Raw genomic sequence first — 23,105 nt, 5'->3', positions numbered from 1 at the left:
TGCTTTGGCACTGTTTGAACTCCTGGCTCGTGAGTGAGCCCTGAGGATCCTTTCAGCAGCACCTCTGGGTGAGGCAGGGCTGTGGTGTTGTGGGGCTGAACAGAAAGAGCCACAGAGAATTCTGCAAGAGAAGAAGCCCTGGCCGGGCTGTGCTGTTGTGGGGCTGAACAGAAAGAGCCACAGAGAATTCTGCAAGAGAAGAAGCCCTGGCAGGGCTGTGCTGTTGTGGGGCTGAACAGAAAGAGCCACAGAGAATTCTGCAAGAGAAGAAGCCCTGGCAGGGCTGTGCTGTTGTGGGGCTGAACAGAAAGAGCCACAGAGAATTCTGCAAGAGAAGAAGCCCTGGCAGGGCCTTGGTGCCACCCAGTCTCCAAAATTGCTGCTTGATGGATAAACAGCTTTTGTCTGGAATAATCTCAGCCAAGGGAGGCTCAGGGTGTACTGGCACTGGATTTGGAAGCAGTGAGTTTTGCTGTAAAAACTTAGATGCAAAAGCAGCTTTTCTTGAATTTGTGTGTGATGACAGTGAAGGGTTTCTTAGCCAGCACAGCAGAGTTGGAACACACAGTTCTGTGTCCAGATACACGTGTGATGCCAGTGGATGGAAGTGTTGCCCTCTTACCTCACTAACTTCTTTCCTATTGCTCACAGGAACATTCAGGACGTGTCTTTAGGCTCCAGTTTGATGAATTTCAGATCATTAGTAGTTCCCATGACGATACAATTCTGATTTGGGATTTCTTAAATGTGCCACCGAGTGCCCAGAACGAGACCCGCTCTCCATCTAGAACATACACTTACATCTCCAGATAACAGTCTGCACTTTACTGCCCTCAGAAGGTAAGGAAAGCTCCCTCCTTTTATTGGATGTTATAAATATCTAAAATACGCCCTCTGCCTGCCAGTTGGCTTAGTCAAAACAGCAAGATGAAGGTTCCTGAAGCAAATGAAGCCTGTTCATGCCACTTCTTTCCCTGTCTAGTCTTTGGGTGGTCACACTTCAGCAGGTCCTGTTCTCTCACCCTGCTCTTTGTGACTGGGTACTTCAGACATTTTGTAGAAAGCTGTTACGTATTCACAGCATTCTTGGGAACTGAGGGGACTTGGCACAGGTATTCCAACTATCCCATGCCCTTGGAGCAGTTCAGAGTTCCCTGTGCACCTGCTCATTGTGGAAGGCTGTGGTGCCTCTGCAGGATCTGAGCCTGTGCAGGCCCCTTGACCAAGTGCTGACCAGGAACAAGCAGTTCTGTGAGCACCACAGGGAGCAGAGGAAGCTCTCAGAGCCTGACATCACATCATGTTGGGCACCATGACAGCTCAGAGCTGTCCAAACTGGTGCCCAGGAACTCAGCCTGTTTTGTTTCCCTTTTCCTGCCAGTCAGTCCCAGTTGGTGCTCAAAGCCTGGTGGGTGAAGGTTCTGCTGTAGCTCCCTTTGTTGGGACTGTGGATTCTTTTCCTTAGGTCATCTGTGCCAGCAGTTGAGCTTCAAACTGTACATAGCTGTGAGTGCTGGGACTTGCAAACACAGGCACTGCCTCTCCAGAGCAGAGCAGTCTCTGCCAGTGCCAGCCTGGATGCTCCCAAGGCATTGGAGACACCACAGCAGGAGGAGGAGTGGCATTGCCCCAACAGGGTGAAGCAGATAGTGCTTTGCTTAGACAGGATGTGAAAAGCTCTCCCTGTCTTCACTAAGAATAGATTTTCATTATCTGGATGGATACATTTGGCCCTGCTGTGGCAATGTGTTCCTCAGGTTTTTCCACTCCTGTAGGATCTCTGCTTCTGGCTAGGAAATACTTTCCCTTGTGAAGGTGTATTTTGAGATGCTCCTGCTTGAAAATGAGTTTCTTTTCACCTGTAAGCATTCCTGGGGAAGCATTGGCTGCCTTCCCTGCTGCTGAACTCTGCTCATTGTAGAAAAAGCCAAGGCAGCTGCCCCTGCCTGAGCCTGTAATTATCCATGTAATCAGGCCCACAATTAAGAAAGAAGTCTAATGTGAGGATGAGCCATGTGCAGAATCCCATTTAAACTTTCCCCTAAACCCACATTGTAAGGCCTCTGCTGCAGGGGTGGTTTAGTGGCACTCATGGCCTTGCTCATCCCAGAGGGACAGCAGGCCCCTGGAAAGGCCCAACTGCTGAGCTGAGTGTGTGTACAGGGTGGGGACTGTCTGAAAACACAACTCCGTGGGAGGGAACTCAACCTCCCCAGAGGGGCAGGTCCTCCAGCAGTGCCTCCCTCATGCTCTTGGGTCCCAGAGGACACACGTGATCCCTGTTGTGGATGGCTCGGTGCTGTCACTGGTCTGTCCCCAGGGACTCTGTCCTGCCCCTGCCATTGGCTTCGTGCCACTGGGTCCAGACCTGGGAGAGCTGCTGCTGGGGGAACTCCAAGGCTTGTTGAAGCTGAGTATTTTTCCCTCTCAATGAAAAACTTCCTTGCCTCCTTTCTGAGTAATTCTGCTTTTTATTTTTCTTGCCTTTTCAGGCAGATAGAACAGGCTGCATTTAGGAACAGACTCCCTGTATCTTCCAGTCCCTGTGCCAGTGCCTGCTTCTCTTAACTTGTTGAGATGGATGAAATCTTTTCTTAAATTACAGAAATGTATTGGGCTTCTTTTTTTGTCAGCTTTGATGCATGGAAGAGGTACACATAGTGTGTTTGAAGCACCAAAGAATCACAGAATATCCTGAGTGGGAAGGACCCCACCAGGATGTTCCAGTCCCACTCCTGGCCCAGCACGGGACACCCCAAGAATCCCACCCCATTCCCTGTCCCTGAGAGGGTCATCAAGCCCTCGGAGCTCGGTCAGCCTCAGGGCTGTGTCCACTGCCCTGGGGAGCCTGGTCAGTGCCCACCACCCTCAGGGGAAGAGCCTTTTCCTGACATCCAGCCTAACCCTCTGACAAAGCTCCAGCCAGTGTCATTAGGAGTTGAATAAAATGCACATCGATTCACTTGACTAGCCCTATGCTGGTGTGGGGCTCTTGCCACGTGGCCCACCCAACCCCCTGCACTGGGATTTGCCAGTGGAATATGAAATGCCTTTGGCAGGGTGTTCTGCAGTTCCAATTCTGCACACTTGACAGTTCTGCACAGCTCAGTCTGGCTTGTCCCATGACACACAGCTGCAACCCACAGCCCCATATCCTGGGAGTTGTGTTGGCAATGACAGTCCCTCAATAGCTGTTTCCTCTCCAAGAGAGATGCTGTGATGTCACTTTTTGACAAGTTTGTCTGACTTCAGAATCCAAAAACCATAAATCTACAAAAAATCATGGTCAAACAGCTAATATTTCATTATGACATTTAATGAAACTGTTTTATATGCTTTCAAACATTACAATCTTCTGAATTTTGAAGCAGCCCTGTACACGTTTTTACAGGCTTTGCAATGTGAGGCCTCTTCAAAATGGATCATTTTTGACAGTCCTGGCAATTGGCTGTGAGAGTTTTATTGCATTCTGTTGAATTCCTGTTGTTTACTGTAACATGATAACAATTGTTACCATATGATAGTCTAATATTCTTATATTAAGCATTAGGCTTTGGGCTGGGGGAAAGGATCAAGGGGAAGTGCCTAAGGAGGTTTTAACCTTTCATGGGAATTTCGTATCAGAAGAGGGAAGTTCTGCCTCGTCCATAAAAATGGTTTTGGGAAGTGGCAGGTACAATCAAAGCTGAGATTTATTTCCACTCAGAACTTGCACAGCCTCCAGGCTGATGAGGGAGTCACTGGGCTGAAAAAGGTCACCAAAATCTCAAAGAATTCGAGTATTGTGTCTGTTCTCTTAAAAGCTTTGCATGTATTGAAGCATCTGAACTTTCCTCCTGTGCAGAACTCTGTGCAGTGTGAGGAGCAAAGGGCAGTTGTGGGTCACTGTTGGAGCAAACAGTGTTTGAGGTTCAGTGACCTGAGCAGGGGGTCAGTGCCCAGGTGGGGTTTGACTCTCACACATGTGAGAACACTGCCAGCCTTGGGTGACCCCGAGGACTGGTGCCCTGGAGAGCCTGGCTCTTGCTCCATGGAATTCAGGGCATGTCCCACAGCACAGAGTGCCTGGAGTGCCCCTCCCCTGGAGCAAGGGCCATGTTCACAGTGAGCACCCCTGGATGGGCTGCACAGTGTCACCTGCTCCCTTTTACCTGCAGCAAAGGATGGGGAGGGCCTGCCCACCTCTGGGTGCTGTTTGATTTGTGCCTTCTCTCAGTTCACTTGTCTTTTGTCTTTTTCAGGGTTCCACAGTCTTGAACTACTGGATTTTTGGCTACTACATGCCTGAAGATGTTGATTGACAGCTAAAGTCAGAATTGGTTCTAGATGCTGTGTAGATGCAAAGCAGCACAATTCTCTATCTAAATTTCTTAATCTTTCCTGCTCTCAGTGGTCGTCTTTGAATTTGCTACAAATTCACTGACTTGGAGTAGATGAGTTTCAGAAGCCTGTCCCTCCCTGCCGTGAGAAATCCAAAGCTTCACATGTAAATTGTCCCTAGAAACTGAACTCTGATGGCTTGTTTTTCAGAAATAAATCAGAAGTCAAGAAAGGACTTGGCCTAATTTATATTGCTTTGCACTTTTGTCTGACTTTAAAGAAAAAAAACATTCTCCAGTGAAATTTGGGTGCCAAACACATGCCCAGAATGTACAGAGCTTTGCTTTCCAGTCACCACTGTCCTTTAGGTGTTCCTCATGCCAGTTCAGAGCCCGTTCTGTTCATAGGAGTGTACGTTGGACTCTTAGAAATATTTCTGATTTGCTCAGTAATATTTTTGGATGACAGTTTACTCGTTTCTGCACCAATATTTCTTTTAAATTAAAGATTCCCTGTAATTCAGGCTAGGTTATCTGAACTAGTTGTATAGCTCTGTCTTTTCCTTTTCCCTGTGCTCTGTACTCAGCCATCCTGCGCTTCCCAATGTTTGCTGTAGTAACCCCTCCCCATGTGTGCTTGCCTCATTTCAGATACTGTGTAAGCATGTAGATATGATGTACATACAAAAACCTCTGGTGCCAGAGTCAGGATTTCCTGACACTACACACTAACACAGAATGTGGTAGCACTTGGCAGCAGGATGTCCTGACTGTGGCACTGGTGGGGACATGAATTACTTAGACATTTTCTCTGCAAAAAGAGGTTTTCAGTATTCATTAGTTGTTTTTTGGGGTTTTGTTGTTTTTTGTTTTTTTTTTTTAATGGGAACTACATATTTTAAAATGTAATTTCTAAACTTTTTAAAAATTAAAAATGGTTTAATTTATGTTCTGTATCTTATATTTTTGTGCCGTGGTATTTGCAGATGTCTGTCTTTGACACCGGCGGGTCCCAGGCCCCTGCTGGTGCCCTTCGGTAGCATTAGTTTGGCTGCTCAGTGGAGAAGTTACCATGGGCCAAAGTTACAGTTATTTATGTTTGGTTTGTAACACTTCCTTCTGGTGGAGTGGAGGTCCCTTCCAGCCTGGCTCCTGTGCTCATTCCCGTGCTGGTTTTCCATAGCAATGCGCTGTGACCACGTCCTGGTTCCTCATTAGCATGGTTTTGTTAGAAACTCCATTGTTTCTGAAGTTCTCCTTGTCTCCCCTCTGGTCTGTGGGGCTGTGCAGCTGCATTTTCTTTGGGTTGGGATGAGAATGGATAAATGCAGGTGTGGCTGTTCCGTGGGCACCAGCCCTGAGGCTGCTCTGCCACTGGAGCCCGGCATGCCCTGCCCTGTGCCCGGGGTGCTGTGCTGGCACAGGAATGTCCTGGCACAGGAATGTCCTGGCGTTCCTCTGGCCCTGTGTGTGTCCCGTGTTCTCCGTGTCCTCTGGCAGAGTGTGTTGAGTTTGCATCCCTCTGGTACAGCCAGGGCTATGCCCGTGCCATGCTGAGCCCCGCTCCAGTGGGACCCTCTGGGAGAGCCCCCGGAGCTGCGAGGAGAGAGCTCGGAGAGCATGGATGGGAGGGGGCACCAGAGTTCCCAGGGGCACCAGAGCCCCCAGGGGTGCAGCTGAAGGGGGTCCTTCCCCAGTTAAACTCCCACTTCCATGGTCTTTCCATCGACATGACCGAATGTGCTCAGGGGCGGCAGATCCAACGCCCTGAGCGTCCCTAAGATCACTTCTTGGTAAGCTTGGCAGTAGTTCGTGCAAGTGTCTTACTTTACCCTTCTCATCTAACAGCTTTAATATTAAACTGGCTGAAAAGAGAAATCTGTTGCAGCCCTGAAATAAAAGGTATTTGTTTCCGAAGAGCGGAGTCCTTTTGTTAAAATGCATGTGTAAGATTTCAATTCCCGTTTTTCCTTGGGAGATAATGGTATTTGAACATGCAGTCTAAACTTCTTTGTGCTTTGTGTAACATAGCAGTGGACTTTTGTGATTGGCACCCAAGGAACTCGACTCCTGGGATTCATGGTAGTGATCCTGGCTGCACTCTGGACTTTGTTTTGCTAACCATAACTGAGCAACTGTACATTACTGCGATATTAATGTTTCAAAGCACTGGGATAGTCTAATTCTAACTTGTAATTATGTTTGCCAATTATCTGTTTGGAAAGTTGGTGTATGAACAGCTTCTTGAAACTGTTAAATTGTACAGATATCGTTCATGATCTAAAGCTTTGTACTGTGGAATGTGCTTAATAAAAAAAGTTTGAACTTAATTTGTCAAATGAATGGATGAGTGATGTTGTCTAACCAACCCTTGGTCCCATGGATGAGTCAAGGCCAGGCTGGACAGGGCTTGGAGCAACCTGGGTTAGTGGAAGGTGTTCCTGCCCATGGCAGGGAGTGGGACAGGATGAGCTTTAAGGTCCCTTCCAACCCACCCCACTCTGTGTTACAAACTCAGGTGCAGCTGTTCTGGCTCACCATAGTGGTGAGTGTGTGGGTGCTGGTGCCCAGTGGAGGGCACAGGACTGCCAGGCCAAAGCATTTGGAGTCCAACCATGTGTGCTGTGGCCCAGCTCTGCCCTGGTGAGGGTGGTGTGAGCTGGTGTTTCCCTTCCCTCTGCTGGGAGGCTGCAGTGAAAAAGGGAGCTGAGCTCATTCCCCCATGGCAGAGGTGCTGGACCCCCCTGGCTGCAGCACCTCTGCCTCCAGAGGAACAGCCCAGGAACTTCTTACTTTATCAAGAATGCAAATAGAATTTTTACAATATTACTCATCTCCTTGCTTGTCAAAGCAACCTGTCCATGCCCTGAGCCCTGTGCAGAGGAAGAGCCTTCCAGGGCTCGCTCTGACTCAGGCAAAGTTTTGTCTGGGGTTTTCTTTAGCTAATGTGACTGGGGAGACAAGGGATTCCAAGTTCTCATCTGTGCCCTCTACCCCTGCTCAGTAGTTTATTTGTGAGTTTGCTTTCAAACAGTTTGAGAAGTTCCTGCCTCTGTGTGGTGAGTTGCTCCTGTTCATTCCTGACCAGAGGTGGCCCCTGGTGCAGCTCCTCTGCCATGGGGGCACTGGCCAGGACTGGGCTGGTTTGTTCTGGTCAGGTCCAAGGGCAGTGGGGGGTGACAATCTCTTGTCAAACCCTCGTGCTGTGGTGCTTGGGCTGGCTCTGTGTGCCAGCCATGGGGGTCACAGTGAGCTTCTCCCGAAGGTTTGGTGAGGGGTCTGTTGGGAGCACTGACCTGAAATGTGGCAAGAGCATGACCCCAGTTCTGCTCAGTGTTGGCAAATCCAGTCCCTGGAATGCCTCTAACACAGAGTCCTTTCTAATCTGGACCCTCTCTAGCACTGGGTAAGAGTTTCAAAGCCGTGTTGCTGCTGCTCGGGTTGGGGCTGTTCTCAGGGGGAGGAGTCAAACCTCCTGTTTCCTGCCAGAAGGGCACAGTAAAAGTGCAGCCTCACTGGGCTCTTGAAGAGAAGGGAAGGTCTTGCTGGGTATAGTTATGCAAATAATCTGTAAAAGCCCAGTGATAGATCTGCAGTATAAACCTTGAGGTCCAGCTTTAACATTCCACCTTCCCTGGGTGGCCTTTGGTTTTGGAGTTTTTTTGGGGGTTTTTCTTGCAGTTGCAGCCTTTTTAACAGTTGTGTGTTCATTCCCACCAGGGAGGTTCCCAGTGAAGCTGTGAAGCCACCTCTGCTGTGTGCTCCACCCACGCTGCTGGGATTTGAGGCCCCTTTGGACTCTCTCCTCCCACCAAAGGTTGGGAGCATTGGGCAAGGAGGGCAGGTCTGGGGCAGGTCCGGTCCATTGGCCCCTGCAGGCAGTGGGGTCTCTGGCTCAGGCCCAGCATCTGCTGCCAAGCCCTTCCCACCCTGCCAGGGCTGCCTGGGGATGGTGTGGGAGCCATCCCTGCCCTGCTCTGTGCTGGCTTGAGTGTTGGAAGAGGGTGGTCAGGCACTGGCAGGGGCTGCCCAGGGCGGTTTGGAGTGCCCAGCCCTGGAGGTGCCCAAGGCAGGACTGGCCGTGGCACTCAGTGCTCTGGGCTGTGGGACAAGGTGGGCATCAGGCACAGGGTGGGCTCCATGGGCTGGGAGGGCTTTGCCAAGGTGGGCATTGGGCAGAGGGTGGGCTCCATGGGCTGGGAGGGCTTTGCCAAGGTGGGCATCGGGCACAGGGTGGGCTCCATGGGCTGGGAGGGCTTTGCCAAGGTGGGCATTGGGCAGAGGGTGGGCTCCATGGGCTGGGAGGGCTTTGCCAAGGTGGGCATTGGGCAGAGGGTGGGCTCCATGGGCTGGGAGGGCTTTGCCAAGGTGGGCATTGGGCACAGGGTGGGGTCAGTGGACTGACAGGGCTTTTCCAGCCTCAGGGATTCTGGGATTCTGAGAGCACCTCGGGTGAGGAGGCTGTGTCTGCCCTTGGGCTGTGGGGCACCGTGTGGGGCTGTTCCTGTGCTGCTGGGGCTCTGTGCCTCCAAACCCACCCAGGAGCTGCAGGGGAGTGTCCTTTGGGTGCTCTGGTCTTCATTGCACAGGTAAGAACACAACAGGTGGCAGCTGAAAAGGGAACAGCAAACCAGGCCCCATGAAACAAGGGGGGCTGAGGGGGCTGTGGGTCCCTCTGCAGAGAACAGGGTGTGGTGTGGGAACCACAGCAAGTGGCACAGGAGGGTTTGGGGAACAGAGGGCATGAGGGGGGTGTCCTGAAGGTGACCAGTGTGACCCAGCTCCTAGAAGGGAATCTCAGATCTGTTACTTGTGCAGGCTGCATGAGCAAAGCTTTTGAAACCATTCTTGGAATCAGGTGGAAGCAACTGCCCCAAGCCAGGGCAGCTCAGGGCTGAGGTGTGTGGTAAAATGTTGGTTTACCCTCAACTCCTTCTGGACTGAGGCAGTGAGTGGCAACTGGGGAGTAACTGGGACCCAAACAGGCCTGGTGGCACAGGAAGGCAGGTGCTGAGCACTTGCACACTTGTCTCCTGCTCTGATGGCTCAGGTGGCCACTCCTGAAGAACCAGATGCCATTCAGAGGGACCTGGAGAAGCTCAGGAAGTGGCCTGTGGGTTTAACAAGGCCAAGTGCTGGAGCTGCCCCTGGGTTGGGGCAATCCCTGGGATCAATCCAGGCTGGGGATGAGCAGATGGAGCAGCCCTGGGGAGAAGGACTTGGGGGACTGGTGGGGGAGAGGCTGGACATGGCCCAGCCCAGAACCCCCTGTGTCCTGGGCTGGTCCCACAGGGTGGGCAGCAGGGCAGGGGGGATTGTGCCCCTCTGCCCCCTCAGGTGAGACCCCACCTGCAGAGCTGCCTCCAGCCCTGGGGCCAGCACAGGAAGGACATGGAGCTGATGGAGAGAGTCAGAAGAGGGTTAGTTTGGATCTCAGGAAAAGGCTTTTCCCCCAGAGGGTGGTGGGCACTGACCAGGCTCCCCAGGGCAGTGGGCACAGCCCCAAGGCTGCCAGAGCTCCAGGAGTGTCTGGATGATGCTCTGGGGCACAGGGGGTTACTCGGGGATGGTCCTGTGCAGGGCCAGGGGTTGGATTGGATGATCCTTATGAGTCCCTTCCCACTCAGGATATCCTGTGCCAGCAGCAGAAGGAGTTGATGGCAGTGAGTGCCCACTCTGGAAATGTTTCCCTCTGGCATGGAGAACAAGCTGTGAGACATTCCCACTCTTCCTGGATCTGGAGTGCCCACAGGCACTGCTTGGCTCTAGCAGGTGATGGGAGGTGTGTCTGTGTGGGAATGGCCTCCCTTGTTCCTGGCAGCTCCCAGGGGTGACAGGGCTGTCCTGTCCCTGCTGCCCAGGGCGGGGACCAGCCTGGCTGGGTGGCCCTGCTGTTATCTGGAGACAGGGCTCAGGCTGAGGGAGAAGCAGTTTTCCTTGTCAGGATGATTTGAGGAATGGGATTTCATCTTTTCCTTGGCACAGACCAGTGTAAATAAAGGGAGATGCGTTTGTATCTCTTGACTATTTTTTTTCACACAGTTGAAAATTTTATATTTTCCTCCCTTTTTTTTTTTCCCTTTGAAGGAGCCCTTTGAAGGTTTGCTTTTTAATTTCCAACCACATCATGCTATTTTTTTTTCTGTAAGGCTCCCACTGAGAGGGGCTGGCCCTTCCCTGTGGGAGGAGCAGGTGGGTCGGGATCAGGGACTTTGGCTTTGCTGGCTGAGCCTCTGCCCAGCTGGGGATGCTCAGCCACGTGCCAGGGGTGCTGTTGGGTCCTGGGGCTAATGGAGCCTCCTCAGGTTCAAGGTTTCACTCTGCTCTGGGCAGCAGCTCTTCCCAGTGGACCTCAGGCCTCCCCTGCTCTCCTGACAGGGTGTGCCTGCTCTGATTTGGGAATGGTGAGCACTCCCTTGGGCCAGCTCACTGAATCTTGCAAATGGGCTTGGTGTTGAAGGATGAGTGTGCTCATGGTCAGCAGAAAGCCCCAAAACACAAAGGCTGCAGTGACTGAGTCCCCCAGGCTTTGGGGAGCTGTGGGTGTGGCTGTGTTCCAGAGGAACAAGCTGGTATTCCCAGGGGTGGGAAAGCTCGGAGCACTCAGGTTTTGTTTTTGAATGGCACTACAATCTGCTTTAAAAGTCCCACGTGGCTGTTAGTTTTGTGATCCAGTTTCTGGGGGGAGCCTGGAGGCTCCATCTCCCCAGCTCTGGTGAATCCCAGCAGATTGTGGGGCTGCACTGGGAACTTTAAAGGGGTTTACCCCTGGACTATTCATTGCTTTCTCTGGGTAAGAGCTGATGCCTCTGTGCCCATCACCTGCCCCTCAGCTGGAGACCCCCGGGCTGGTTTCCCTGTATCTGTGGGAAGATGCTCCTCCAGCTGCTGCTGGATCTTCTCTGGGCTCCCCACAGGGCTCATTTTTTCCTGCAAGTGAAGACTAATAGGGTCAAAGGGTCACAAAGGATTCCAAGTAGTACCTTCTGGGGGTTTTCTCATAGTTTTTAATACCTTTATTGAATGAAGGTAAGGGAGTTAAGAGAAATGTGTTTCTCTAATGAGGTTTGTTGAATTCTCTTGTATTTTGTAAAGAAAAAAACAGCAAACACAAACCAAACAAAAGCTGTGGAGAGAATTCAGAATTTGGATCTTTCAGCTGGAAGGAAATCCTTGGACTGGTGAGTCATTACCTTCATGCAACTCCATTCAGCCCCATCCTGGGACAGGCCCAGGTTCTCATGGGAGCCACCTGATCCACATGGAAAACACATTCCAGGACTGAGTTCTCAGTGCTTTTCCAAGACAGTGAGTGAAGGTTCATGCCCTCAGCATCTGTATTTTTACAGCACCAACCACAATATCCCATTGGCTTCAGATCAAGGCCCTCACTTGTTTTCAAGGTGTGTAGGTGTGCAGCACTCTGGGCTGTGGAGCTCTGAGAGCCAAAAGCTTCAGCCTCGATCAAAGAGCACGGTCCTGCTGCCAGTGGGGGTGGGCAGAGCTCATGGCCCATCCTCTGCACTGCCCCAAGAGCCTGGGGGATGGCAAGGCCACTGCTCCACTGCTGAGGGCCACGGGGACCCTCCACTGGATCAACTCCTAAAGAAAAATCAGGGAATTATAGAACCATTTGTGTTGGAAGGGACCTCAAAATCACCTTGTTCCCCACCCTGCCCTGGGCAGGGACACCTCCCACCAGCCCAGGTTGCTCCAAGCCCTGTCCAACCTGGCCTTGGACACTCCCAGGGATGGGGCAGCCACAGCTTCTCTGCCCAACCTGTGCCAGGGCCTGCCCACCCTCATAGGGAGGGATTTCTTCCCAATATCCCATCTAACCCTGCCCTCTGTCAGTGGGAAGCCATTCTCTCTTGTCCTGTCACTCCAGGCCCTTGGGAGTAGTTTCTCACCATCCTTCCTGTCAGCTCCCTCAGGCACTGGAAGCCACAATGAGGTCATCCCAAAGCTTCTCTTCTCCAGGCTGAACAATCCCAGCTCTCCCAGTCTTTCCTGCTCCATCCTCTGACCATCTTGGTGCCTCCTCTGGACTCTCTCCAACAGCTCCATGTCCTTCCTGTGCTGGCCCCAGGGCTGGAGGCAGCTCTGCAGGTGGGGTCTGACCTGAGGTGACAGAGGGGCACAATCCCCCCTGCCCTGCTGCCCACACTGTGGGGGTTCAGGGAGAAAAGAGCAGGAATAATGTAAAAAATAAATTCAGAAAAGACCTTCTTCTCCACCCCATCCCACCAGAGCTTTTCCTGAAATTCCCATGCCAGGCCCAGTCTCCAGGAACACCCTCCCTTGGCTGTGCTGCCAGAGGGCTCAGAGCCCCTTTGAAATGGGCTGTGACTGTCCCTGCAGTGCAGACCCACCCCCAGGACACTGTAGGGCCTCTGGGGTGGCCTGACCCTGTGCGCCAGCCCAGGGTGCTGAGCACACGCCCTGCTCTGCCCTGGCAGGTTTGGGGTGCAGGTTCCTGCTGCCATGGGGGTGGGCTGGAGCATTCCTTGGCTATCCCAAGGTCCAGCTGCTCCCTGGATACTTGAAGAGCATTTATTTGTGTTGTGCTCTGTGGGACAGCAGGAGATAGCCCCACTCTGAGAGGGGTGACTTTGTGGGAGTGCTCCCTGCCTTCTGCAGGAGTGCCTTTTATTTTCCTGTATACCAGGAATTCAGGGCACAAGATGACAGGAGTCAGCAGGAATTGGCCATGTCTGTAGCTGCCACCCCCTTTCAATGCCTCAAGGGTCTGAGTGCAGGAGCTGTGCAGGATGATGGACTGGACTGAGACCTCTCTGCTTTCATGTTTGAGCTCCCTCAGTTGCCCTGGTTGCTTTTATCATCTGTTAATGCCTGGCATGTGCCCACTGAAACCTGTGAGCACTGACTCAAACAGTTCATTTTTATCCTTAAAAGATTTTAATTTCATTTTACCATTGAGGGTTTTTTTGTTAGAATATTCTAAACAATAATTTAAGACGTTAAAAAATGCAACTTAACCAAAGAGAGATTCCTCAGAGGGGGTTTACACATCCCCACACAAGGTAACTTGGGTGTATCCCTCAGGCATCAGGGATGGGCACTGTTTGTCTCCCCTTTGGCACTGCCCTCCCTGCTCTGTGGGGCTGGGAGTGCCAACGAGCTCCGGCTGCCCTGGAAGGCTCTGGATCCGACCACCCTCTGCCCTGGAAGGCTCTGGATCCGACCCCCCTCTGCCCTGGAAGGCTCTGGATCCGACCGCCCTCTGCCCTGGAAGGCTCTGGATCTGACCCCCCTCTGCCCTGGAAGGCTCTGGATCCGACCGCCCTCTGCCCTGGAAGGCTCTGGATCCGACCCCCCTCTGCCCTGGAAGGCTCTGGATCCGACCACCCTCTGCCCTGGAAGGCTCTGGATCCGACCCCCCTCTGCCCTGGAAGGCTCTGGATCCGACCCCCCTCTGCCCTGGAAGGCTCTGGATCCGACCCCCCTCTGCCCTGGAAGGCTCTGGATCCGACCACCCTCTGCCCTGGAAGGCTCTGGATCCCACCCCCCTCTGCCCTGGAAGGCTCTGGATCTGACCACCCTCTGCCCTGGAAGGCTCTGGATCCGACCCCCCTCTGCCCTGGAAGGCTCTGGATCCGACCCCCCTCTGCCCTGGAAGGCTCTGGATCCGACCGCCCTCTCTCCCCGTATCGCCTTTCCCTCTGTCTGCTCGTGGCTGTGACCCCGGGGCAGCCCCGTGGCCGGGACATCCAGCTGTGTCCCAGGAGTTCAGCTCCCTGTTCCTGGATTACTGGGATCAGCACAAGAGGCTCCTGGCCTGCAGCCGAACCCGACGATCCTGCAGGTCTTTCCCATCCAAACACGCCGTGCTTGATGAGCTGTGTGTTGTCTGTGCCCTCCACCCTGCGCTGTGCTTGTCTGCTCCGTGGCACCTCCTCGGAGGTGGTGTTGGGGAATTCTTTGGGAAAAGGCACTTGGATACTCGGCACACCCCAAATCCCTCTGGAGGGTTTGGCTCCCCGTGGGCACCCTTGGATCTGGGCACAGGCTCCTGGCAGGCTCCAAACCCCTGGCACACATTACAGCAGATGCCACGGGACTCAGGCTGGGAAAGGAAGAGTCCAAACCACCAGCACTTGGGATAGAATCACAGAATGGATTGGGTTGGAAAAGACCTCCGAGATCATCAAGTCCAACCCTTGGGCCAACTCCAGTCCCTTTACCAGATCATGGCACTCAGTGCCACGGCCAAGCTCAGCTGAAAAACCTCCAGGGATGGGGAATCCACCCCCTCTCTGGGCAGCCCATTCCAATCCCTGAGCACTCTCTCTGGGAAGAATTTTTTTGTGATGTCCAGCTTAAATTTCCCCTGGCAGAGCTTGAGCCCATCGTGCCCCCTTGTCCTATTGCTGAGTGCCTGGGAGAAGAGACCAACCCCCACCTGGCCAGAACTTCCCTTCAGGCAGTTCCAGACAGTGCTGAGGTCACCTCTGAGCCTCCTCTTCTCCAGGCTGAACACCCCCAGCTCCCTCAGCCTCTCCCCACAGCACTTGTGCTCCAGTCCCTTCACCAGCCTTGCTGCTCTTCTCTGGACCCCCTCCAGCCCCTCAGATCTGTGGGTCTTGCTCAACACCTCCCGGATGAAGCACTCAAAGGGCAGCCACAGTGTCCCATGGGTGTCCCTCACCCTGGGCAGCAGCTCCTGCAGGATGGTGCCTCTCCCTGGGACAGCCTGGGAGGTGTTCACAGGATGCTGAGCCATCCCCCAACCCTGCTGGGCTGGGATGATGGGAAGCTGCTGAGCTCCACACCCTCCTCCGGGATCAGCTGCACGGGACGTGAGTGATGCTCTGCAGCACCTCGGGCCACCAGAACCCTCATGCCAGGGAATGGAGTAGGAGAGATGAGGATGAATGTGGCAGTTTTGATCCAGGCCTTCCTTAGTAACCAGTTGTAACTGAGGAAATGCCCATTTCCCAGATGTTCCACACTAGTTTTTTATGTAACAAGGGAGTATGAATAAGAGAAATAGAAAGTTTCTTCCCTTCTTCTTCTGGTGAGGTTTGGGGGCAGTTGGTCTCTGTGTTGGTCTCACTTACCAGAGCCTGAGGCCTGGTTGCAAGGACTGCTGTTATCTGCCATGGGGAAGACCAGAGAGGGTGCTGGCCTTCTCTTGAGGGAAGCTGGGGAGACTGTATTTTTGCTGAGTTCCATGTTGCACCAGGTTTTGGGGGGTTTTTGATTGTACTTGTCTGTTCTGGGGTTTTTGTCCCTCCTTTGCCCCTGTTTCTCCCTCTTTTTTCCCTTTTCACCCCGGGAGCTCCCGACTGTATGTACAAATTGTATATATAATTGTAAATATCTGAAATATGTACATATTCTGATATAATTCAGTTTTGGTTCAGGTTTTGGGTGGTTCAGGTTTTTTTTCCTCTTGCTTAGGAAGAGCGGGAGGGAACGGGGGCAGCTTGAGCTTGGCAAGGCAGCCAAGCCAAACTGGCACAATGGGCATGGAGCACAGGAGGGCAGTGATGAGGAGACAAATCCTCTTGCCCTCTGGGCCTCCTGGATGTGGCTCCAAGTGAAGCTCAGCCCCAGAGGAGTCCTGGGAGCCACCTGAGCACAGCCCCTGCTGCTCCCCAGAGACCCTGCCAGGACAGACCGTGCTTTGCTCACTAATCACATTTCAGGACATATAATCCTGACTTCACACTTTTTCCCAGACAATATCTTTCCATATAATCTTAATGATTCCTGCTGCAATAATAAATAGGCAGCCCTGAGAATAACTTCACACTTAATTGCTCGTGCCAAGAATCTCACCACTTGGCCCTTCTCTGGGTGTTTTCCCTCCAATCCATCTGCACAAACAGAAGTGGGCCAGTTCTGTGCCTCAGGAATGAGGAGATAAAAAGGCAATAATTTATTTTTCCACCAAAGCTAGAAGTATTTTATAGAATTTGCTAAAGTTTTTGTTTCAGGAAATTTCATCATGTCTCCAGGAAAAAAAAAAAGGGGCTAATTGGCCTCAGGTTTTCTAACTCCCTTTTCATTTTTGTAATATGAGGAGGTCTAGGTCATCTCAAGGTCACTGCAGTTAGTGTTGCTTTAGTGCACCTCTGTGGATACCTCGTTTCTGCAGCAGTTTTTCCTTGAAAAACAGCCCCAGTCTGCTGCTGTAACAGCCCCTTTCCTTGGCAACCATTTGCATTCCTTTAGCATATGGAAATATTTTTGAAAACACAGAACATGTAGGGCTGCTTGTAGGTGAAATTCTCCAACAGAAATGGAGCAAATGCTTCTAAGCTCTTTGAATGGTGTTGTGAAAAAAAAGGCTTTTAACAGAAAGCTGCCATTTCCCATTATCTTGACTGGAATCTTAATGTCAAAATGAAATGCTGGTGGTTATCAAATCCATAAAAATGTTCTGCTTGGGAAAAGTTTAATTTTACCACCCTCCCAAGGCTTCCCTCCCTCTTGCCATGTTGCTTTGCATGGCTTCAGGTGCTGAGGTCATTCCAGCCTGGGGGTAGCCTGATTTTTCTGGTCTGTCTCAATAAAACTGTGGATTCCAAACCTTTCCCAGTGTGACTCCTGGGGATGGACCTGTGCAGGGCCAGGAGCTGAACTGGATGAGCCTTGGGGTCCCTTCCAACTCGGCATGTTTTGAGATTCTCTGATGGTTCCAACATGTACCCCCACACTGTCTCCATCTGCTTTTGTCTCTTTGTGCCACTGGGGTCAAAACCTGGCAAAGTTTTGCAAAGACCAAATGAAAAGGCAAACTGGAAGGGACAAGATGCTGCCACAAAGACACAGTTCCTGATCCCATACACAACAGGATGCTTTAAATTTGCTATTGATGCCAAGGAAGGACAAACTGCCAGCTCTGGGAGGAGGAGACATGTGGGAGGATGGGGCAGTGTGTTCCTCAGGGATCTGTCACAGCCAGGGAGCACCTTCTGAGCATTGAAAAGGCTTTGAGGAAACACAGATGAGCTCAAAGAGCTGCACAGAGCTGGGTGAGCTGCAGCCTTCACAGTCACACAGTGTGCTGAGTTGGAAGGGACCCACAGGACCAGCCCCAAGAGTCACACCCTGTACCCCAGAGCATCATCCAAACCCTCCTGGAGCTCTGGCAGCCTTGGGGCTGTGCCCACTGCCCTGGGGAGCCTGGTCAGTGCCCACCACCCTCTGGGAGAAGAACCTTTCCCTGAGATCCAACCTGACCCTGCCCTGGCACAGCTCCAGCCATTCCCTGGGTGCTGTCCCTGGTCCCCACAGAGCAGAGCTCAGTGCCTGCCCCTCCTCTGCCCCTGCCGAGGAAGTAGTACCTGCAGTGAGGTCTCCCCTCAGTCTCCTCTTCTCCTCTGAACACACCAAGTGCCCTCAGCTGCTCCTCACACACTTCCCCTGCAGGCCGTGAACCATCTTTGTTTCCCTCCGTTGGACACTCTCCAAAGGCTCAGTATCTTCCTTCCATTGTGTCCCCCCAAACTGTCCCCCCATTGCAGGTGAGGCTGCCCCAGTGCAGAGCAGAGCAGGACAATCCCCTCCCTCTCCTGGCCATGCTGTGCCTGATGCCCCCCAGGACAGGGATGTCCCTCCTGGCCCCAGGGCACTGATGACTTGTGGCCAACTGGCCACTGACCAGCACCCCCAGGGCCCTTTCCTGGCACTGCTTTCCAGCCTCTCATTCCCACTCTGTCCATCCATCCGGGGTTGCCCCATCCCAGGGGCAGAATGTGGCACTTCCCCTTGTTAAACTTCATCTGCCAAATTTATGGTGGCAATCACTGAACTCCAGGGTTGGGAAAGGACCTCAGAAGATGATGATGTCACATCCTGGAGATTAAGTACAAGCAGAACATGGGAAAAGATTGCTGTGGAAGTGGTTGTGCTCCCACAGAAGAATTTTTTTTCCAGTCAAGCTCGTGGTTAAGCAGAGTGCCAGGCTGGGTCCTGGCAGTGAGGTACCTCTCTATTTATTTGTGTTTCCCCTAAAAACAGAGGGAGCCTGCACTGTGGTCTGAATGCCTTGCTGGGAATGCCCTGGACTGCCCCTCAGCTCTGGCTCCTGGGTGGCACCTGGCAGCCCTTCTGGCACAGGTGGAGAAAATATGTTCACCTTGGAAAAAATAGTGTGTTTTCCCCAGCAGCACCCCTATTGCTGTGGGGAAATCTTCAGTGTGCCCAGTGCCAGGGATGCCTCAGGAGAAAGCTGTGCTGGCCTGAAGGCAAGGCAGGTCACACTCTGCTTTGCTAAGATCACATTTCACCAAAAGGAAAGGCCATAAATGCCTGCACCAATTGCAAAGAAAATTGGAATGGAGGGAGAAAGATCACATATTCAGGGCAAGAGCAGCAGTGAAAGCAACACCCAAATTAGCCCTGAGTGCCCAGAAGGCACAGAGTGATGCTGAAGGATAAATTGTCTCCCTTCAAAGCCCAGCTGGCAGGGCTGGTGCAGCAGCAGGCATGGGGCTGGCACAGGGCTGAGTCATTCAGACACTCTGAGCAGCACCACAGTGCCCCCCATGTGCCCCCCATGTGCCCCCCACGTGCCCCCTCACAGCCCCTTGGGCTCTGGAGCTGCTCTGGCAGATCTCAGTGAGCAGATCATGGGCCTTCCAGGAGAGAGGGAGCAGGGGACACACACCTTGCTTTGTTTCTGTAGGAGAAAGAGTCTTGGTGATGTTACTGGACAAGAACATGGAGAAGGAGCCCCTGGGGGTGTCCCCCTGGGTTTGCCTGGATGCACACACTCCCTGAACAGGAGGATTTGCAGTTTTCAGCCTGCACAAACCAACTGGTTTCCTCCTTCTACTTGCCCCTTCTGTCCTGCCCCTTCTGCATCTCCATATCTGAGGAGGTTTTTTGACTTTGTATAATCCTTGGGGAAAATAGGAAGCCTGTGGGTATTTGCACTCAAAATGTTGCATTTAAGATGCTCTGGGGCCCTGTTTAATGCCAGCCCAGGATGGGAAGGGGTGGGCAAAGTGCCCTGAACTGCTGAGGGACATTTTTATTGCAGTGTCATCAAACCAAAAAGAGAGGTTCAAACTGAAAGAGGGAAACTTGTGTCAGATATATGGGAGAAATCCTTCCCTGTGAGGGTGGGCAGGCCCTGGCACAGGGTGCCCAGAGAAGCTGTGGCTGCCCCATCCCTGGGAGTGTCCAAGGCCAGGTTGGATAAACTTGGAGTAACCTGGGCTGGTGGAAGGTGCCCATGTCCATGGCATGGCTGGAACTGGATGAGTTTTAAGGTCCCTTCCCACCCAAACCATTCTGGGATTCATGGATTCAAACAGGTACAACAAAACCTCTGTGGTGTTTATTTCCCTGTGGTTATTTTGGAGTGTATGGATACAAAAAAGAAAGTCAACAGAGACACTGTAATTTGTTAATTATCTTAGAAAAGACTAATTTGTTGGGAACAATGCCTCAGAGCAGACTTGGGGCAGAACTTCCTTATGCTTTGTCTCTCTGTGCTGTCTTTGGCTCATTTTCCAGTGGTGGACCTGGGTCAGTGATGGTGGGTCTGGGCTTGGTGTGCTTTGGTAGCTTTCTACAGGACAAAGCTTGGGAGCTTTTCTGCAGCTTGGCTTTGCCAGACTCTTTGCTTGGCTTTGCCAGACTCTTTGCTTGGCCTAAACTCTGCCCTGACAGTGCTTCCCATGGCAGAGGGGTGGTGGGTAAAGATCCCAGCCACGAGGAAGAGGTGGAGCTGGATGAGCTTTGGAGTGTGAATGGAGCACAGCCTCCTCCTTTCAGAGCTGGGTCTGATTCCATTCACAGAATCACAGAACCACAGAACAGTTTGTGCCATGAGGGGTCTTAAAGATCCTCTTGTTCCACCCCTCTGCCATGAGCAGGGACACCTTCCACCTGGGTCCTTTCCCTTGGCCACACCAGGACCTTGATCTCACTTAGTAGGGGCCCTTCTTCCACATTCACACACAAAGAAAAAATTGTAGCTTTTATTCCAGAGCTTAAGTTCTCTCCCCTAACCAGACACACAGCCTAATGTGTGCTGGCAAGCTGAGAACACAAAATGAAACACCATTATCCATGGTCTGCTTCCAGCTGTGGGTTGTGTGCTGGTGCTGCCCCACCTGTGCCACGTGCCCCTCGGGGGCAGAGGGAGGGGAGCCCACGGAGGAAGAAGTTTGCAGGGCAAGGCCTTTCTACTTGTGATCTTGGATAAGATCTGTTGTCCTCAAGGTTCTCCTGCATTTGGTGGCCACTGTGTGACAATAGCAAGCCTGCAGTGAGGTCCTTAGCTCCAAAGGGCTAATTCCAGGAGGCTCTAGCCCTTGTTTAGGGGCCTTGTTGTGGGCTGGATGTTCACCAGGGCTCTGTGCATCTGGCAGCAGGTGCTTTTGAAAGCCTGAGCTGTGTATGGGGCTGAATTTAAGCAAAACTTTTGAGAGCTGTCCCCCACTTATGAGAGCTGAGAGATCTGAATCCTGCAGGGAAATAAAGTCAAGTGTCCTTCCAGGTGGGGTGGAATCACAGAGTCACAGAATGGTTTGGATTGGAAGGGACCTCAAAGCCCATCCAGTCCCACCCCATGCCAACCACCAGCACAGGTTGCTCCAGCCTGACCTTGGACATTCCCAGGGATGGGGCAGCCACAACTTCTCTGCCCAACCTGTGCCAGGGCCTGCCCACCCTCACAGGGAACAATTTCTTCCTATTATCTAATCTAAACCTGCTCTCTGTCACTTTGTCCCCCTTCCCCCTTGTCCTGTCACTCCAGCTCCTGCTGCAGAGTCCCTTTCCTACTTCCCTGGAGCCCCTTCCAGTAATGGAAGTCTGCTCTGAGGTCTCCACTCCACTCTGTCTCCTCCAGTCCTCCTGCCCAGCTGCTGTCCTGGTGAGCACAGCACAGTTTGTTTGCACCTTCTGCTTCACCCTGACCATGTTTTGCCATATTAGGCAAGTCACAGAAGTGGAGAAGGCGCCAGTAACAAATACTGTCTTTTTTTCTGTTGAGTTTCCTGCAAACACACATTTCTAGGAGGCTGCTGGTCAGAGCTGGCTGGACACCCCATCCCCTGTGTTTCAGCAGAGTGCTGGGGAGTTATTTGCCATGACTTGCTTTGGCCACTGCCTGGGAGTGATTAATCACGTACTTTGGGTGCTCTTCTTTTGTTTGGCTTTTCCACTCCATGAATGGATAACTGAAACAAGAGCAGTGAAATGAGGAAATTCAAGTTGCCACACAGACTTCCAGCAGGAATGCTGGAGCCAGCACACATCCATGGGAAAGCTGGCCAGACTTCCCCTTCTTCTACTGCCTCTGTGATAGTTTGGCAGGTCCTGAGCCCATTGCTGAGTGTTTAACTTGCCCCATGTGACACATCCAGATATGCTGGGCCATGCTCCTTCCCAGCCCCTGCAGTGGGGAAACAGGCATCCAGATGATCTCCTTTGTTAAGGGAAATCAGCATTGTTTTTTCAGGAACCTCATGGACTGGAGTGTGTCCTTTTTCTCAGCCAGTGCTGTGGTGTGATGTGGGAAGAGCAGCAGAATTCCTGGGAACCACAGGACCATGAGAGCTCAAGGGCAATGGGAACACAGACCTAAGGCAAGCTTTATTTTAGTTTATTCTCAGACAGTTCAAGGTCACCTGTGCCAAACCAAGGGCTTTATTTCTGCATCTTTGAGATGCACAAATCCAGCCTGATTGCCACCAACACAATCCCAGGGGGAGAGGGGTCACATGGCCTGGGCTGGCAGTGATAGACTCTCCTCACTCTGCTCCTCCCCATCACAGCTGGCTGAGCCTGGAGCAGGGCAGGGGCCTGGCAGAGGGGAAGGGCTGGGCAAACCTGGGACTGGTTGGAACTGAAATGTTCCTTGTACATATGACATGAAATCACTGGTTCTAAGCAAGTGGTGCAGTGACCACAAGCCCACAGCTGGTTAAACCAGCAGGCAGCGACAGCTGGAGCTGCTCTTGCTCTCTTTGCATTTGTATTCCCTGTATATTCAGATTTCATTACTCTGTGCATCCCTGTTCATCACTCAGCTCCTTCTTACCAACATCCAGAACTCAGTTCTTGTAAATATCTTGTAAGCACCTTCAGAAGCAACTTCCTCCAAATATGTACCCTACAGCTTCTCCTGGGGATAAACATTCCCTGCCTTCTGGAATAGATGGGGCTTTTCTGTCCTCACTTTGAATTCATGGGCAAAGACTTTGAAAAATGTCATATGATTTTGGAAATCACAGTGGTTAAAGATGAATTTAGAGGCATTGTTGAACTTCTTCACAACCCAGATATTGAATTTCAAGCAGCTCAAGCCATAACCCAGAATAAAAATGTTTAAAATGATTAGTTGGTTTTGAAATTTGGACTGATGCAATCTTTTACTACCTTGTCACACTTTCCTTCACAGAATAAGCAGCACAGCTGTGATTCTGGGCAGCAGGTACAAAGCAGGGGACACAAAGGGACAGTCAGTGTGCTCTGGCAGGTCTGGAACCCCCCTGCAAGGCAAAGGAGCACAAAAGGGGCAGGGAAGCCAGAGGGTGGCACGTGCAAGATCATTTCATTATCCTGGAAGTTCTTCAGATACTTTCAAGTCAACTTATACCTGGGTCTTTGCCCGTGTTTTTTAATTCAGGTGAGTCTCTTGCCCACCTTCCCTGCACAGTTGTCACTTGGGTGGGGTTGTCTTTCTACCACTTGTAATGTGCTGTCTCAACTTTTGAGTGCTCAGAAAGATTTGGGCTCCTTGTCTGGGCTGTTTCCTTGATGAGGAGGATGAGTGGAGTCTGTTTTCAAAATCTC

General features: G+C 52.0%; 1 protein-coding gene and 1 long non-coding RNA gene across 5 annotated transcripts in view; both read left to right on the top strand.

Annotated features, from left to right (window-relative positions):
• The window catches only part of FBXW11 (F-box and WD repeat domain containing 11), a 90,960-nt gene extending 86,405 nt beyond the window's left edge, over nucleotides 1-4,555 (top strand). For all 4 annotated transcript variants that reach the window (XM_071569889.1, XM_071569888.1, XM_071569890.1 and 1 more), the window contains 2 exons: nucleotides 652-840; nucleotides 4,242-4,555. In XM_071569889.1, the coding sequence (XP_071425990.1) occupies nucleotides 652-813 (162 nt within the window). In that variant the 3' untranslated portion in view covers nucleotides 814-840; nucleotides 4,242-4,555. The remainder of the gene's footprint in view (nucleotides 1-651; nucleotides 841-4,241) is intronic.
• A 4,314-nt stretch (nucleotides 4,556-8,869) lies between these two features.
• LOC139678931 (uncharacterized) lies at nucleotides 8,870-11,429 on the top strand. The gene is made up of 3 exons (XR_011699121.1): nucleotides 8,870-8,908; nucleotides 9,947-10,091; nucleotides 11,415-11,429. It is a non-coding gene; the product is annotated as an uncharacterized lncRNA (long non-coding RNA).
• Nucleotides 11,430-23,105: the final 11,676 nt, after the last annotated feature.

The sequence above is a fragment of the Pithys albifrons genome, chromosome 15 (assembly GCF_047495875.1).
Source record: "Pithys albifrons albifrons isolate INPA30051 chromosome 15, PitAlb_v1, whole genome shotgun sequence".
NCBI classification, from domain to species: domain Eukaryota; kingdom Metazoa; phylum Chordata; class Aves; order Passeriformes; family Thamnophilidae; genus Pithys; species Pithys albifrons.
Note: the sequence above shows the minus strand (reverse complement) of the source record. Positions and strands in the feature narration are given on the sequence as shown.